The sequence below is a fragment of the Eptatretus burgeri genome, chromosome 5 (assembly GCF_056783735.1).
Source record: "Eptatretus burgeri isolate ZD-2024b chromosome 5, Ebu_testis_v1, whole genome shotgun sequence".
Classification (NCBI taxonomy): domain Eukaryota; kingdom Metazoa; phylum Chordata; class Myxini; order Myxiniformes; family Myxinidae; genus Eptatretus; species Eptatretus burgeri.
In genome coordinates, this window is record NC_140965.1 from 75720826 (window position 1) to 75734360 (window position 13535).

General features: G+C 41.5%; 1 protein-coding gene and 1 long non-coding RNA gene across 4 annotated transcripts in view; one reads left to right on the forward strand and one right to left on the reverse strand.

Moving 5' to 3' along the window:
• The window catches only part of LOC147026722 (adenylate kinase isoenzyme 1-like), a 46710-nt gene that overhangs the window by 5191 nt on the left and 27984 nt on the right, over positions 1-13535 (reverse strand). For all 3 annotated transcript variants that reach the window (XM_085882462.1, XM_085882463.1, XM_085882464.1), the window contains 2 exons: positions 7001-7164; positions 3141-3257 (listed from right to left, as the gene is read on the reverse strand). In XM_085882462.1, coding sequence (XP_085738588.1) covers positions 3141-3257; positions 7001-7164 — 281 coding nt within the window. The remainder of the gene's footprint in view (positions 1-3140; positions 3258-7000; positions 7165-13535) is intronic.
• LOC147026723 (uncharacterized) overlaps positions 494-13535 on the forward strand; it is a 60337-nt gene continuing 47295 nt past the window's right edge. Inside the window, exon 1 of the long non-coding RNA XR_015058487.1 lies at positions 494-2538. This is a non-coding gene — a long non-coding RNA (uncharacterized LOC147026723). The remainder of the gene's footprint in view (positions 2539-13535) is intronic.

Consider the following 13535-nt stretch of genomic DNA (forward strand, 5'->3'; position numbering starts at 1 on the left):
CCAAAGAATATTTACACCAGGTAATAGGATTCTTAAAATATGACTCCTTTCATGACCTTGTGAATCAAACAAAAATTACATGGTTTTTGAGCCTTTGAGCAAGTTGTAATTTTGACAAGTTTTCTCAACAAGAAAATGCTTCGTGCAGCTTGCGTACCTTTTAATGGAAAACGCTCAATGTTGGACACTGATCTGAAAAATTCCCGAATCGCGCATGATAAAGTGATATGGAACATTCTTAAACTCATCTCAATCAGGTGCAGGAGTCCTCGGTCTTTAAGCCAGAAGTGGCATATCTTGGTCTCACAACCTGATCCCATTGTAAACGAATACAGTTGCACATCGCTTGTCTAACTTCACTGAGATGCAAACATTTCTGTCTCCTGGTTTCAAAATAGCCAGGGACAAAACTTGGTGCTCTCGAGCGTGTCTGGCAAAAAGTTCAGAGAGCGGAGGCAAAACATACCAGTGGTTTTCCATCAACCAACAACATCCTGTGTTTAATCCAGTCTCTCTCATTTGAAGATCTCATGATCCAGCTATCCTCCGCCACCCCTTTCCTCCCCATAAGCGTCCTATCAAAAGATCATGTATTGCATTTGTATTTCCCCACCCCATACAACGTTTCTTGATATATGTGCTGGCAAACAATGTCCGCATGCATCTGCGGCATATTGTACAAGCAAGATATTCCACGTATGATGCCAGTCAGTGCACTCACAGAATTGAGTGGAAGAGAAAGGGGGCCTTGTCCCATCATGAGATGAAAGGACAAATTCTATTTCGGGATTGCAACACCAATGTAAAAAGGGAAAATGTTGGTGGTTGGATCCCTACAAGGCCTACTCACATGTGTTCCCAACAGTCTCCTTTTGCGATTGATAAAACTTGCCACATGTTTCAGATTATTTAATCCCATGTGACGTTCAGCATATGCTACATTTTAAATTTGTTTTTGATTTTTGTGACTTTGACTTCTTCTTGCAGATGTGACTTTGTCTAAGATGTTGGCAGTTCTCAACGAGTGGTGTGCTGGTGCGATTCTCTGCAGGCCGGTCCATCCACCAGTACAGCTGTGTGTGCCACATTCTTCAACTAAATGGTCTACAGTTTGGTTGAGGCAACAGTCACACAGTTGGCTGTTGCAGACACCCCATGAGTTCATGTGTTGAATCTGCCGACTACTGAATCAAGACGGTTAAGACGGACCCATTGCGTCTGTGGTACATCATATCACTGAGGTTTAGTGGAAATAGGGAGATCTTGGTTGCGACCTGCAGGTTGGGTGCATTTCATCGGTGGAGGGTCCAGGATTTCTGGGTTTGATTGTTGCCCAGGAGATGCGACTTTGCTGCTCTGATAAATAGTTTACATCTGGGCAGGTGTTGGGTTTGGAGGTCAGTGTTTATCTCGGTGTGGAGGAGGTGGGAATCACTCTGAGAAGCTTGGTATGTTTCAGCTTCACTTGCGACATTGTGAGGTGGGGATGTCAGCTATTACGGGAAGTGATGCAGTTTAGTAGGGCACAGGCAATGGCCAAGGTGCACTCTGGCTTTGTGATGATCCTCAAAAAGGAGATCAGGTGGGTGGAAATAGGGTGTTCTGGAGTCAGAGTCAGAGACTTCAAAATGAGACCACCTTCTTTACATGTGCATTTTGGCCCCATGCTGACAAGTAGTATCTGTAGAACAAGTAGGCTCTGTAGAACAAGTAGGCTCTGTAGAAGCATAGACTAGTGAAAGCATAGATGCGTGAGGAGTGGTAAAGTCAGCACCACAGTCATGTCCGCAGAGTCTGCAAACTAGGTTGAGACTTGTGAGTACTTTGGCAGCTACCTTCTGAGAGTGGTGATGGAAGGTTAGAGTGTTGTCTCGCTCAATTCCCAGATACGTGAGGATGGGAGAGTAAGGGAGCATAATTCCATTCAGTATGACATGGAGTTATCTTGTTTCCTCCCATGTGCTGTGTGGAAGGCTGTGCCAACTATCTTTTGGGCGTCGAGCTGCAGATACCATTGATGGTAATTGCTGCTTATGATCTCTGTCTCGGCTGAGGGCTTCTTCCATGACCCTAACGTTTTAGGTTCATGGAAGAAGTGAGGTGACTGAGGGTATGAGGGTCTTCACCATCTTCTTGATGTTGCTGGCAGGTGGTGCAGCAATCACTGTGATGGGACTTGCTTTGCATTCTGCTGCCTTGTCAGGTTAGGTGTGTGTGTGTGTGTGTGTGTGTGTGTGTGTGTGTGTGTGTGTGTGTGTGTGTGTGTGTGTGTGTGTGTGTGTGTGTGTGTCCATTAGGAGCATACTCTGCGCAGAGCATTGGTGCTGCCGAAGCGGTCTCCTTGGCTATTGGGAACAATCTTGGACGGGTCTCCACTCCGACACGGTGTACACCAGCAAGCTGGCACTCATTTTGCCGACCAAAGGATGACGGGCAGAGTTAACCCCACCTGGTATCAATTCAACAGCTGAGCAGGATTTGAACTCAGGACTCTAGGATCCCAAGCCTGCCACCTTCACCATTAAGCCAACACCAGGCGTATGTATGTATGTATGTATGTATGTATTTGTATATATAATTATTTTTTTTGTTTTTTTGCCTGCAGCTGCATCTTTTTCTGTGATAGCTCCACCAAATTTTAAAATATTTCAGACACTTGCCTGATGAATGAACGAAAAAAAAAAAAACCCATGTCATCAGGTTGTCCTTCCTGTTTTTATTTATTTATTTATTTTCTTTCCAAGATCAAGGCTCATGGAAGAAGTGAGGTGACGGAGGGTATAAACTGACAGTGCAGGCAGCAGTTGGACACATTAAGCAAGGGAACGAACAAACAGGAAAAGAGGAGAGAAGGGAGGGTGGGAGGAACCACAGCAACCTTCAAGTAAGAGAGTTAGACGAGAAAGGGTCAGTGGGGTTTAAAAAAAAACAAAAAAACAAGACTTGTGGATTGGGATGGAGAATGACATGAAACGCAAATGAAAACATTGAAAATGAAAATGAAAATCATTTATATTCTGAAAACGTAAGCGATGTGAGTTGCAGCACAGTTAAATTGGCTTTAAGTTTTCAATCACAAGTGCAAGCAATGCAAGTTTTAGGTCTTAGTGATGTGTACGGGGTGGAACAATGGAACTTGCCTTCTTTTCAAACTCCTCCCCCTGGCGGACCTCTCGTGGGTATCCGTCGATGAGGAACCCTTTGGCTTTGTCAGATTGTGCAATCATGGCATCTTTAAGCATATCCAGTACAGTTTCCTGCGGGAAGGTCAGGGAAGAACAACCGGTCCATTTGAACTTTACAAAGTGAGATGCTCCATCAGATTTGTCATAGGATTATTACATTATCATTGGAATGGGCCACTCCCATTTAAGGTTTTGTAATTACTTCCACGACAAATGTGGGAGGAGGTTATGTTTTTGTACCAGTCTGTTTGTCTGTCGATAAACTATCTCACAAACTCGTGGATGGATTCGGACAAAATTTGGTAGACAGGTTGGGTGTGTGATATGGACGAATTGATTAGATTTTGGTTAAGGTCCGTATCTGGATCCGAGAATTTTTAAAGTGATTCTTCACCATTGAGAGATGGGACCAAAAACTATACATGACATGATATTTCAAAACGTTGTGGACGAGTTATGAGAAACACTTGGTGGACAGCTTGGAAGGTAACAAGAACAAGCCGATTCAATTTTGGTTCAGGTCCAGATCTGGATCTGGCATATCAGTGGGAAACAAAACATAAACTGTTCAGCTTGGTGAAGGTACGCACTCTATTGAGTGGTGTTCTAGTTAGCCCATCCCCCACGCAGCGGAAGACAGGGTTTTGCAATCACTTCTGTGTGTGTGTGTGTGTGTGTGTGTGTGTGTGTGTGTGTGTGTGTGTGTGTGTGTGTGTGTGTGTGTGTGTGTGTGTGTGTGTGTGTGTGTGTGTGTGTGTGTGTGTGTGTGTGTGTGTGTGTCCGGGCCGTAACTTTTTACCATTTGAGCTTTTGTCATCAAATTTTCATAAAAGCTTTATTATGAGAATATGGAGAAGCTAAATTAATAATTATGTTAAAATAATTTTCATTATTTATTATTATTCTTTGACACTTTCTTGCTTCATTGTATTTTAACGTTTCATTTCTCAGCAACCACTTGACCAATTGACAATTTTCAGGGTAAGAGTGACCCCCATGGAGAATATTTTCATTGTGACATCATGTGTCACGTGGTATGGCAGCCATCTTGGATTAAACGCAAAAAAAAAAAAAAAATTTATCTCTGAAACTTTTTTCTCTGAAAATCTTTTTTATCTCTAAATTTTATCTCTGAAATCTAAAGATTTCGTAAGTATATTGATGACTTCTGTCCTCTGTTTGTGTGTTTGTTTGTTTGTGTGTGTGTTTGTGTGTTTGTTTGTGGGCATGATAACTCGAGAACGGAAGAAGCTACCAATGTCAAATTACACCACGTGATTCAGGAGCGTGATGGCTAGCGCTGACTAGATTTTGGTCAAAGGTCAAGGTCACAGTGAGGTCAAACATAATTCCGTAAATTCATGTGGAGAAATGGAGTATTTTTGCTTCGCTCGACGTTACGAGTTCGTTTTAACTACCATTTTAATTTTGTCTTCGGTTTTTGCGATCGCTTAGGACGCTTAAAACTCGGTTGTCAAAATTCTGGTAAAAATCTGATGTTTTGGAGACGTTTTAAGATTGTATAAAAAATATTTCACTCGCCGCATCACAGCTCGTCACGTGGTGCAGCGCGCTCGAGCAGAGGCATCGTTGATCACGTAAAGGTTTTCTGTGTGCGCGCTGACGTTGTTTTCGATAAAGATGATGTTTAAGTTATTTTTTATCCCAATAAAGGTTATCGTCGCATGCCTGATTCGCTAAGCCGTCAGATTATGTAAAGATTGTTGGTGGATGGCCAAATATTACGGTTTTGTGACTTTGATAAAATAATATTAAATAATTGCATGGAGAAATGGAGATTTTTGCTTCGGTCGACGTTACAATTTTTGATGGTTTGGTACAGAATCATCGTAGAAACTTCTGGTTTGTGTCGCTACCTTCTCTTGAGACAGCTTTTGTTAGACAAGGTCAGAGGTCAAGTTGACGATTTCGTAAGTACCAGTCTATGACTGCTTGTTTGTTCGCACAGAACTTTCGTGTTTTTCTCTGCAAGCGCTTGTCGGATTGAGACAAATTTTTCACCATTGGTGTGACTACTTATGTGGAATGTTTTAATGATTAATTATGACGTCATAGGTCACGTAGTGTGGTGGCAGCCATGTTGAAAAAACGGGAAAAAAAACTTTAGACCTCTGTATCTCTGAAACCGCACCAAGATAAATATTGAAACTTGGCTGCTTTCATTATGACATCATAATTGCATATGTAGAATGCCACATCCGATCAGTATGAAAATTTGTGAGGGTCATCTCGGGATAAAATGGTCCACAAAATTTTTTTTCATGACATCATTGGTCCCGTCATTTGGCAGCCATATTGTTTTTTTTAATTAAAAAAAACCTTCAAAAATCCTCTCTGAAATGGCCAAACAGATCGAGGAGAAAGTTTACAAATATGACCGCCTATCCATGAGGAACAAAAGCTTCACACATATGATGTTATGGGTCACATGGTTTGGCAGCCATATTGGATTTAGGAAAAATATTAAATAATGTTTTCTCTGTAACTTCTTAATCAATCGACATGAGACTTCACAATTATGATCGAGTAATGATGGGGAATACATGTTTTAAATTTCAACTTGATTGGACACGTGGTCTTACAGCCAGAAATATTAAATTTTTTGATGTGGGGTTTTTTTGGAGAGTTTTTTTTTTGAGTAAGGCTCACTTGGCTCTGCCTGGATGGGTTTACCGGTAGAGGAGAAGCAGCTGAAATGTGAATCTTATCCAAGACTTCTGATTACTCCAATGCAGGACTGTACCTATTTGGTCTTCCATTTTATCTGAATTGAATTTATTTTAATCCCATTCTGAATTCAATTGAATAATAATTAAAAAACGTCATGGGTCAGGGTTAGGTATCCGATCAAAGCGGGACGTCTTGGTACCTGGTCATCACTGCCAGCAGTTATAAAGTGGCAGTTCTAATTATGTCTCTTATTAATTATGTAACCCACCAGTACACAAACGCCACACAAGAAACACCACACAAAACAAGTCCTGACGAGGGTCTGCAATTTCTGATTGCTCTTTTTCTTGTTTACCACTGAGATTCAGTAGGTATGTCCAGGCCGTAACATTTTCACCAATTGAGCTTTCGTCATCAAATATTCAACAAATCTTTATTATGAGATAGTGAGAACACAAATGAATAAAATGTACGATATTTTTTTTTACTGTAGTTTTTGTCAAGTTTAGTTTGAGTACAAAGCGGATGAGGATAGGCTTTGCATTTTGAGATGCTTTCTCGTTACTCTTGTGTTTTGAAAATTATACAGGTAGTTGAAGTAGTGGCAGGCATCCTGCCACTTTAAAAAAGCTGCTACTTCTTTGCTCTGCAACACATGTCTGTGGGTAGCATCATTTGCTGGGGGTGTGGCTGTGCCGCTGATGCAGTGCCCCCTGTATGTTTGAGCAGGAATTTTCAATTTGTTCAGGGTGTAGGCAATGGCTCGCCTACTCTTCACAAAGGTCATTGTGGGATCTTTAACGTTCACCAACTAATGCTGGGAGACGGGAAGCCCAGTTTGATGTCCATCTGAGGGACAGCGCACGCATTGATACCTCGTAATGCCTATGAAATATCAGGATGACAGTATTTAGCTGTGCCAAGATTCAAACACAGGCTGGACAGCTCAGAAGCGAGTACGCATACCTCCAGTCTAGGCTATCCTGCCAGCCCTTAGGAAGTCGATGAATCAGAGAGTGCAAACAATTCTCTGCAGTTTATTAATGTTCATCAAGTCACTTGCTACATATTTTGCTTGTAATTACAGAAACAGTCAAGAGTAAAAGATGGCAGGAATTCCTCACCAGTGGCACCAGCTCTCCTCGCTCCATGATAGCTGTGAGTTTCTTCCCGCGCTCAGAACCCGCAGTCACTTCGGCACGGAGCAGATCACCAGTAGAGAGATGCGTGTAACCATATTTGGCCACAATCTTTTCGCACTGTGTTCCCTTCCCAGAGCCAGGGCCGCCTGTGACAAAAAAATAATTACTTTAAGCGAAAAAATGTTGCTGGAGTCTATACCCTTTTCAAGGATGTCCCGTGGCCTGGATTACACTGGATAGTAGTTTGACATTGCTTTCCCAAAAGTAGTAGTCAGAGCAGGAAGTTGGCAAGGGTCACGCAACGACACACAGTGATCTACTCTTTTCAAAAGACTGTAATCCGACATTCACCAGCAACAAATGCTGACAGACGTGGGACACCGAGCTGAACGACCAATTCTGAAGGACTGCATACTCATTGATGCAACACCCTGGCTGCATCACCCCCCCCCCCAAAAAAAAAAACCAGTGTGACAGTTCAGGATCAGGTCAGGGACTGAACCCAGAATACACTGCTCAAAGTCAAGCACGTTACTTCGAAGCTCTCAAATCAGCCAACATGCTACCCCACTATCAGGTCAACCTTATTCTTACATGAGCCTTGCTCTTATAGAAATGGGGGTGGGGGGGGGAACCCAACTTAAATCATGGTGTTGGCATCTTGCTGTTAACATTTCAGTTCATCAAGACCACTAACAACGTAAACGCCATATTTGTAAGTTATTTCTTCTGGAAAATATTTGACAGTAGTGCTTATGAGCTCGAAATGACGATGCTATTGTAACTGGTGTGTGTGTGTGTGTGTGTGTGTGTGTGTGTGTGTGTGTGTGTGTGTGTGTGTGTGTGTGTGTGTGTGTGTGTGTGTGTGTGTGTGTGTGTGTGTGTGTGTGTGTGTGTGTGTGTGTGTGTGTGTGTGTGTGTGTGTGTGCTTGTACAGTGTGAAATTATCTGTCTTATTTGTTTATGGAAGTGAGGGAAATTGTTTACAACTTTGGAAATGATAAAATACGTGTACACGCTCTGTGATTTGACGATAGGATGGGTAAGGGATCTGCTAAAGTTCATTCTCGATATGCTTGCAAGAACTGTTACAAATCCTTGTTATGCTCAAAGGAAAGGTCTGTGAAAAAACTATGCAAAACAAAAAAATATCTTCACTAGTACAGTATACACAATCTATGAACCAGAGATTTTGAGTGGAAAACATGATTCTATAAAAAAAAAAGCTTTTAAACATATTCTTGAAATTATAATCAAAACGTGTTGATTGTGGAATCATGGAGTCCTTGAGAGAAAAGTCTGCGAAAAATTCCGATCCTGATAAGAACAATACATTCGTGCCTTTTGGTAAGATTAAACTACTTAGAAACTCCCCGATTAGAAATTTTATCCTCGATATGTATTAGACATCCACTTGGATGAATTATTATCTGGAAGCTCGTCCGTCTTGTCAAAAGGTTTGCGAAAAGCAAGTGATGAAGGGTGTATTTCAGATGTAGCCAGTTTCAATATCTTCAATATACGAGTAACCGATGCAATCGAGCAGAGTACTCAAAAGGAGGCAATAAAATCCAATGGAGTGGACGGTCATTGAAATACTGAAAGGGCAAAGACTGATTAATTAACTAGCGTCGTGTGGGACAGATTTATTGCATGCAGAAGCTGACTGCAGTTAAAAGTAAAATGGCACTTTGGTAGAGCGCATACCTCCACAAGGCTGGATACTTTACCTTTTGTATCCCACTGATAGGCCGGATCTGCTGACCTGAGCCATAATCTAATCGGTTTGTTCTTGTCATCTCACCAACTCGTCCACCAAGTTTTATCATAATCCATCCACAACTTTTTGAAATGTTGTGCTACATATCGTTTTTGGCCCCATTTCTCAATGGTGAAGAATAACTTGTAAAAATTAAAAAGTTATCCATATTCAGACCTTCACCAAATCCGGGTCCATATCCAGGTCCATATTCAGACCTTCACCAAATTCGAATCAATTTGTCCGTGTCACACACCCAACCTGTCCACCAAGTTTCGGCTGAATCCGTTCATAACTTTTTGAGATATTGTGCTATACAGTGTATACTTTTTAGCCCTGTCACTCAATGTTGAAGAATCACTTTCAAAATTCTAGTGTCTGAATCCGGATCTTCACCAAAATCTAATCATTTTGTTTTTGTCACACACCCAACCTGTCCACCAATTTTTTTTTATGAATCCACCCAAAACTTTTTGAGATATCCTGTTCACAAACAGACAAATAAATGAAAAATCACTCAGAGCGACACTTGGCAGAACAGGAAAAAGTAGAATGGCACTCGCTCGAGCGCATACCTCCGCCAGGCTGAACAGTTTATAATTTGTATCCCACTGATAGGCCAAAACTTGATCCGGATCTGAACCAAAATCTCATCGGCTTGTTCTTGTCACCTAACCAACTCATTCACCTCGTTTTGTCATAACTTGTGTGCAACTTTTTGAGATATCATTATATATTTATATGTACAGTATAGATCGTTTTATGGCCCGATCACTTAATTTTAGAAATTAGGCCTATGCTGACCTTTTGACCTCAAAAGTAATTTGTGGTTAAGTTCAGTGACCTGATTTGAAAATCCTGTTCAAATTTGAAGTCCATTGGATGAAAATTCACAATTTTAGAAATTTGGTCTATGTTGACCTTTTGGCCAATGTTGACCTCGCAAAACTTTGTCATACGACCATCGCATAGATGGTGCCTACAACCTGCTAACGTTTCACAACAATCAGCTGAGCGGTTTGGGCTGTAGGTGAGCGGACAGACAGACAAACAAACAAACAAATGGAAAAGATCAACAGACTTGGCAAAAATTTTTTCCAAGTAACAGACAGATAAACAGGCAGGGGTGAAAACATAACCTTTGTCCACCTTCGGTGGTGGAGGTAATCATATCTGATGAGTATAAAGTGAAGTTGGGGGAGGGGAGGGTGGAGGAGGGAGAGCAAAGATAGGCACAGAGTTGGAAGGGTGAGGACTTGGGGTTGGGAGGTGGAGGTTGAGCACTTGGAGTTTGTTAAGGGGGGCGAGTTGGGGATTTGAAGTCACATTTTACATTATGTGGATGTTCTGCAGGTCCCTTGTAGTATTGTTATAATCTTAAGAGGATTGGATGTTGGATGAGGTTAATTTTAAGAAAACTTTTTGTTTTTGTTTCGGAATGTTTAGTTGGGGGGCTAACTGTCTTATAAATATATAGTACTGTTTATTATTTTCCACTCTCGAGCCTAAAAAAGCATATTCTCTCTTTAAATTCCATTGCAAACTTAATTTCTTTGCAATTCCTCTGAAATTATGTCCTGTGTGTAAGTGATTCGATCTCGTAGCTTTGTGACCTGAACCTTGTTGATGTGGCAAGCTAGTCTTTACCTTTGGACACATTCCAAGTCTGGCATCCACATCACGTGAACTGCCTTGGCTGAATGCACAATCTTGTGCATTTGCTTGGGCTAAGGAATAGTCTGGGAGCCAAAACAGGGAAATTCAGAATTGTAACCTCCCCCCTACAGCATTACTTTGGATATACCATATGAGAGGTGAAAATATCAGGATCGATATAAGCCCAAGGTGTCGGCCTATAGGTTCACTTTTAAGGGAGATGCACACCTTTCTGAACCCCTACCCCAAATGACTCGAAACTTGGCTCCCAGACTTTAAAAACATTACTTGTTTAGATATTCTTATTTAATGTGAAAGTGTGGTATTTCTGGGTCATTTTAAGCCTGGGTGTCACTTTGTAAGTGCATTTTTGCATGAGTTGTGTTCAGTTTACTACCCCTACCCTCATGGTGCTTCACGCAGCTGAGGCCGCTTTTCCTGATTATGAACTGTGCCCACCATCACATATCTGACATGCAAATACATTTTAGGTGCTCAAATGATATAATTGCTTTATTCTTTGTAAGTTTAATGTGCAGGGTGAGAATTCAGTATTTTTAATTGCATATTTTTTAAGTCATGATCAATTCAGTATAGTGTTGCAGATAACAGCAATTTTTGAGAGGAATCGTGCAAATGATGATACAAGCATCAAATTTGGCACATTTGTTCTCCAGGGGATTCTAATCAAATCTGCCTGATTGGCCATTTGGAAATGCAAATTTTGAAAAATTTGAAAAAAAATAAAATAAACTTCAAAAAAGTCAAGATCACGAATCAATGTTGGATGCTGGCTGAGATTGGTGAATGTTTCAGAAACATCATCAAAGACGTTCCAAGTCTGCCATGCAGTTTTCTTCCCTTTACCGCGGAAGGCAGACACGACGTCACATCCAGTGAGCGCATGGAAGTATGGGATCCCTTCAGCTTTCTCAGGCCCTATTGCAGAAACTACCTCATGGACTGGAATCCATCGTGCCTTGGCTCCTTGGCCAAAGGCAATCCACATGTTCTCAAGACCTAGTTCCTGTAAGGATGGCAGCACAGATATTGCTGTGACTAGTACGTCCGTGTCATTAGCCTTAATGATAATGGACTTGCTACCATCCGTCGTTTCATCCCTGGCGTGTACAAATATTCGAGTGTCAGCTTCTTCATGACAACATGGCGACACAGCATCCAGTGACTTCCTTGTGTTGCTAATGGCATCTTCTCCTTTTGTGACAATGACTGTGCTTGTCGTCTGTGCTTCACACATCTTTTCCGCAAGGAAGTGAAACAGCTCAGTCTTGTTGCTGTCATCTCAAAGAAAGCTTCTCCAGTTACTTGGGGTCTTACTGGTTCCTGTCACTCTTCTTCTGATTCCTTGCCCCCTTTTCGACCTTGCCTCGGACTTCAGACTTGACTTCTTGTACACATCAACACTACGTCCACCCTCTCGTGCCTGGCACCATAGGATTCCACCTTTGGGATGATGTCTTCTTTAGCATAGTCATCAAATGTCTTTGAAGTGCGTGGAGGTAGGGCATTGATAAGTGCTGAGCCATCAATGATGACTGCATCTCCCCTTGGTTCTCTGTCTGAGATGTTCACTTGCGCTTCAAGAATTTCAGCCAGCTGTGACTTCAATTTTTTTGAATTTTTTTCAAATTTTTCAAAATTTGGATTTTCAAATGGCCAATCGGGCAGATTTGATCAGAAAGCCCTACTGAACAGAAATGCCAAATTTGATGCTTGTATCATAATTTGCACGATTTTTCTACTATATACTACACTAGTAACACTTCCTACCACGCAGCCATTATATGCCGAGAGAGAAATGGAATATCGACAGCAATTTCAACATTAGGTTCACCAAGTGTCACCAAATGACTGCAGTTGGTATAAATGGTGTGTAAAAGTAATATTTCGCTTACCAAGTCTGGTTATCAACGAACATGTCTATTTTTATAAAAATAAAAAAAACCTGTTTTCTAGTTTGTCCCAGTCCCGTCAAATGCTACTGGGGGCAGTGTAGCTAAAAGGTACATCGTTTCCACACAGTCGTGAAAACTAACATCACATGATCATGTTTGTTAGAGTATTATAGGTTTATGAAATTTACAGAGTTGTTTCCAATCAGTTGTACACTATCAAATGTTTTCATCTCCATTTCATCAATTATTGTGTTCTTTTTTCATGATTATTTAAGATTGCTGCAGATCGACGTCATTTGTGTTTGTTTGCGTTTTTGCAAATCGGTTCAAGTCGCATGTGATCGAGCAAGTACAGTGCCATGATGGAAAAACCAGTCGATCTCGTTCCACAAAAATGTCAGAGACCCTCAACAGATAGAACCAGATGCATGTTTTGCCAGTCTTGCAAGTATGCTCAAAAGCTTGTCACACCTTCCGCCCAAGGCTCTCAGAGATGACGAGATGTAGCAAACACGTGGCAAGAATATCTTGTGGAGATAATACAGTGAACTGGTGACAAAACTTTGGTACATCACGGGTGATGAAGGTTATGGTAAAGTTTCATCAAAACCATGTGTGTAGTTTCAGAGAAGAAGTTGCAAGTATTTGTGGATGGACGGATGATGCACCATTCCATAAGCTCCCTCGAACTACATTCCAGGTGAGCTAATGAGGGCAACATCACTCACCAGCATCGACTGTCATAAATATGTGATTTGTCAGAAAAACATACCACAAGAGATGCTGCCTTATCCCAAGTACTCACAAGCAATGCTGTTGAGGCTCTGCTGTCAGCCGCAGAAGCAAGGCAGGATAGTTCTGTCCTGCACGCATCGGGGGAGAACACCTGGTTGCCTTGGGGGCAAAATATCACCGACAATGCTGCATGAGTTACACCAGCAAGTCAAACTTGCCGACGATTGGTCTCTTCGATGCAGAAGATCTGCATGAGCTGGTATATGCAGAAACTTTTCATGAACTCATTGAAGAGACTGACCAAGCACTACATGAAGGGAAAGCATTTGTGGTGACAGCCTTTCTGAGTGGATATCAACAATCTTGTTTTTCTCCTTCTCTTTCTCTTTCTGTACCCACCATTCCCAGTCGTGCACAATTGCTCCTGAATTCTGTCTTTTGCACCTTCAAA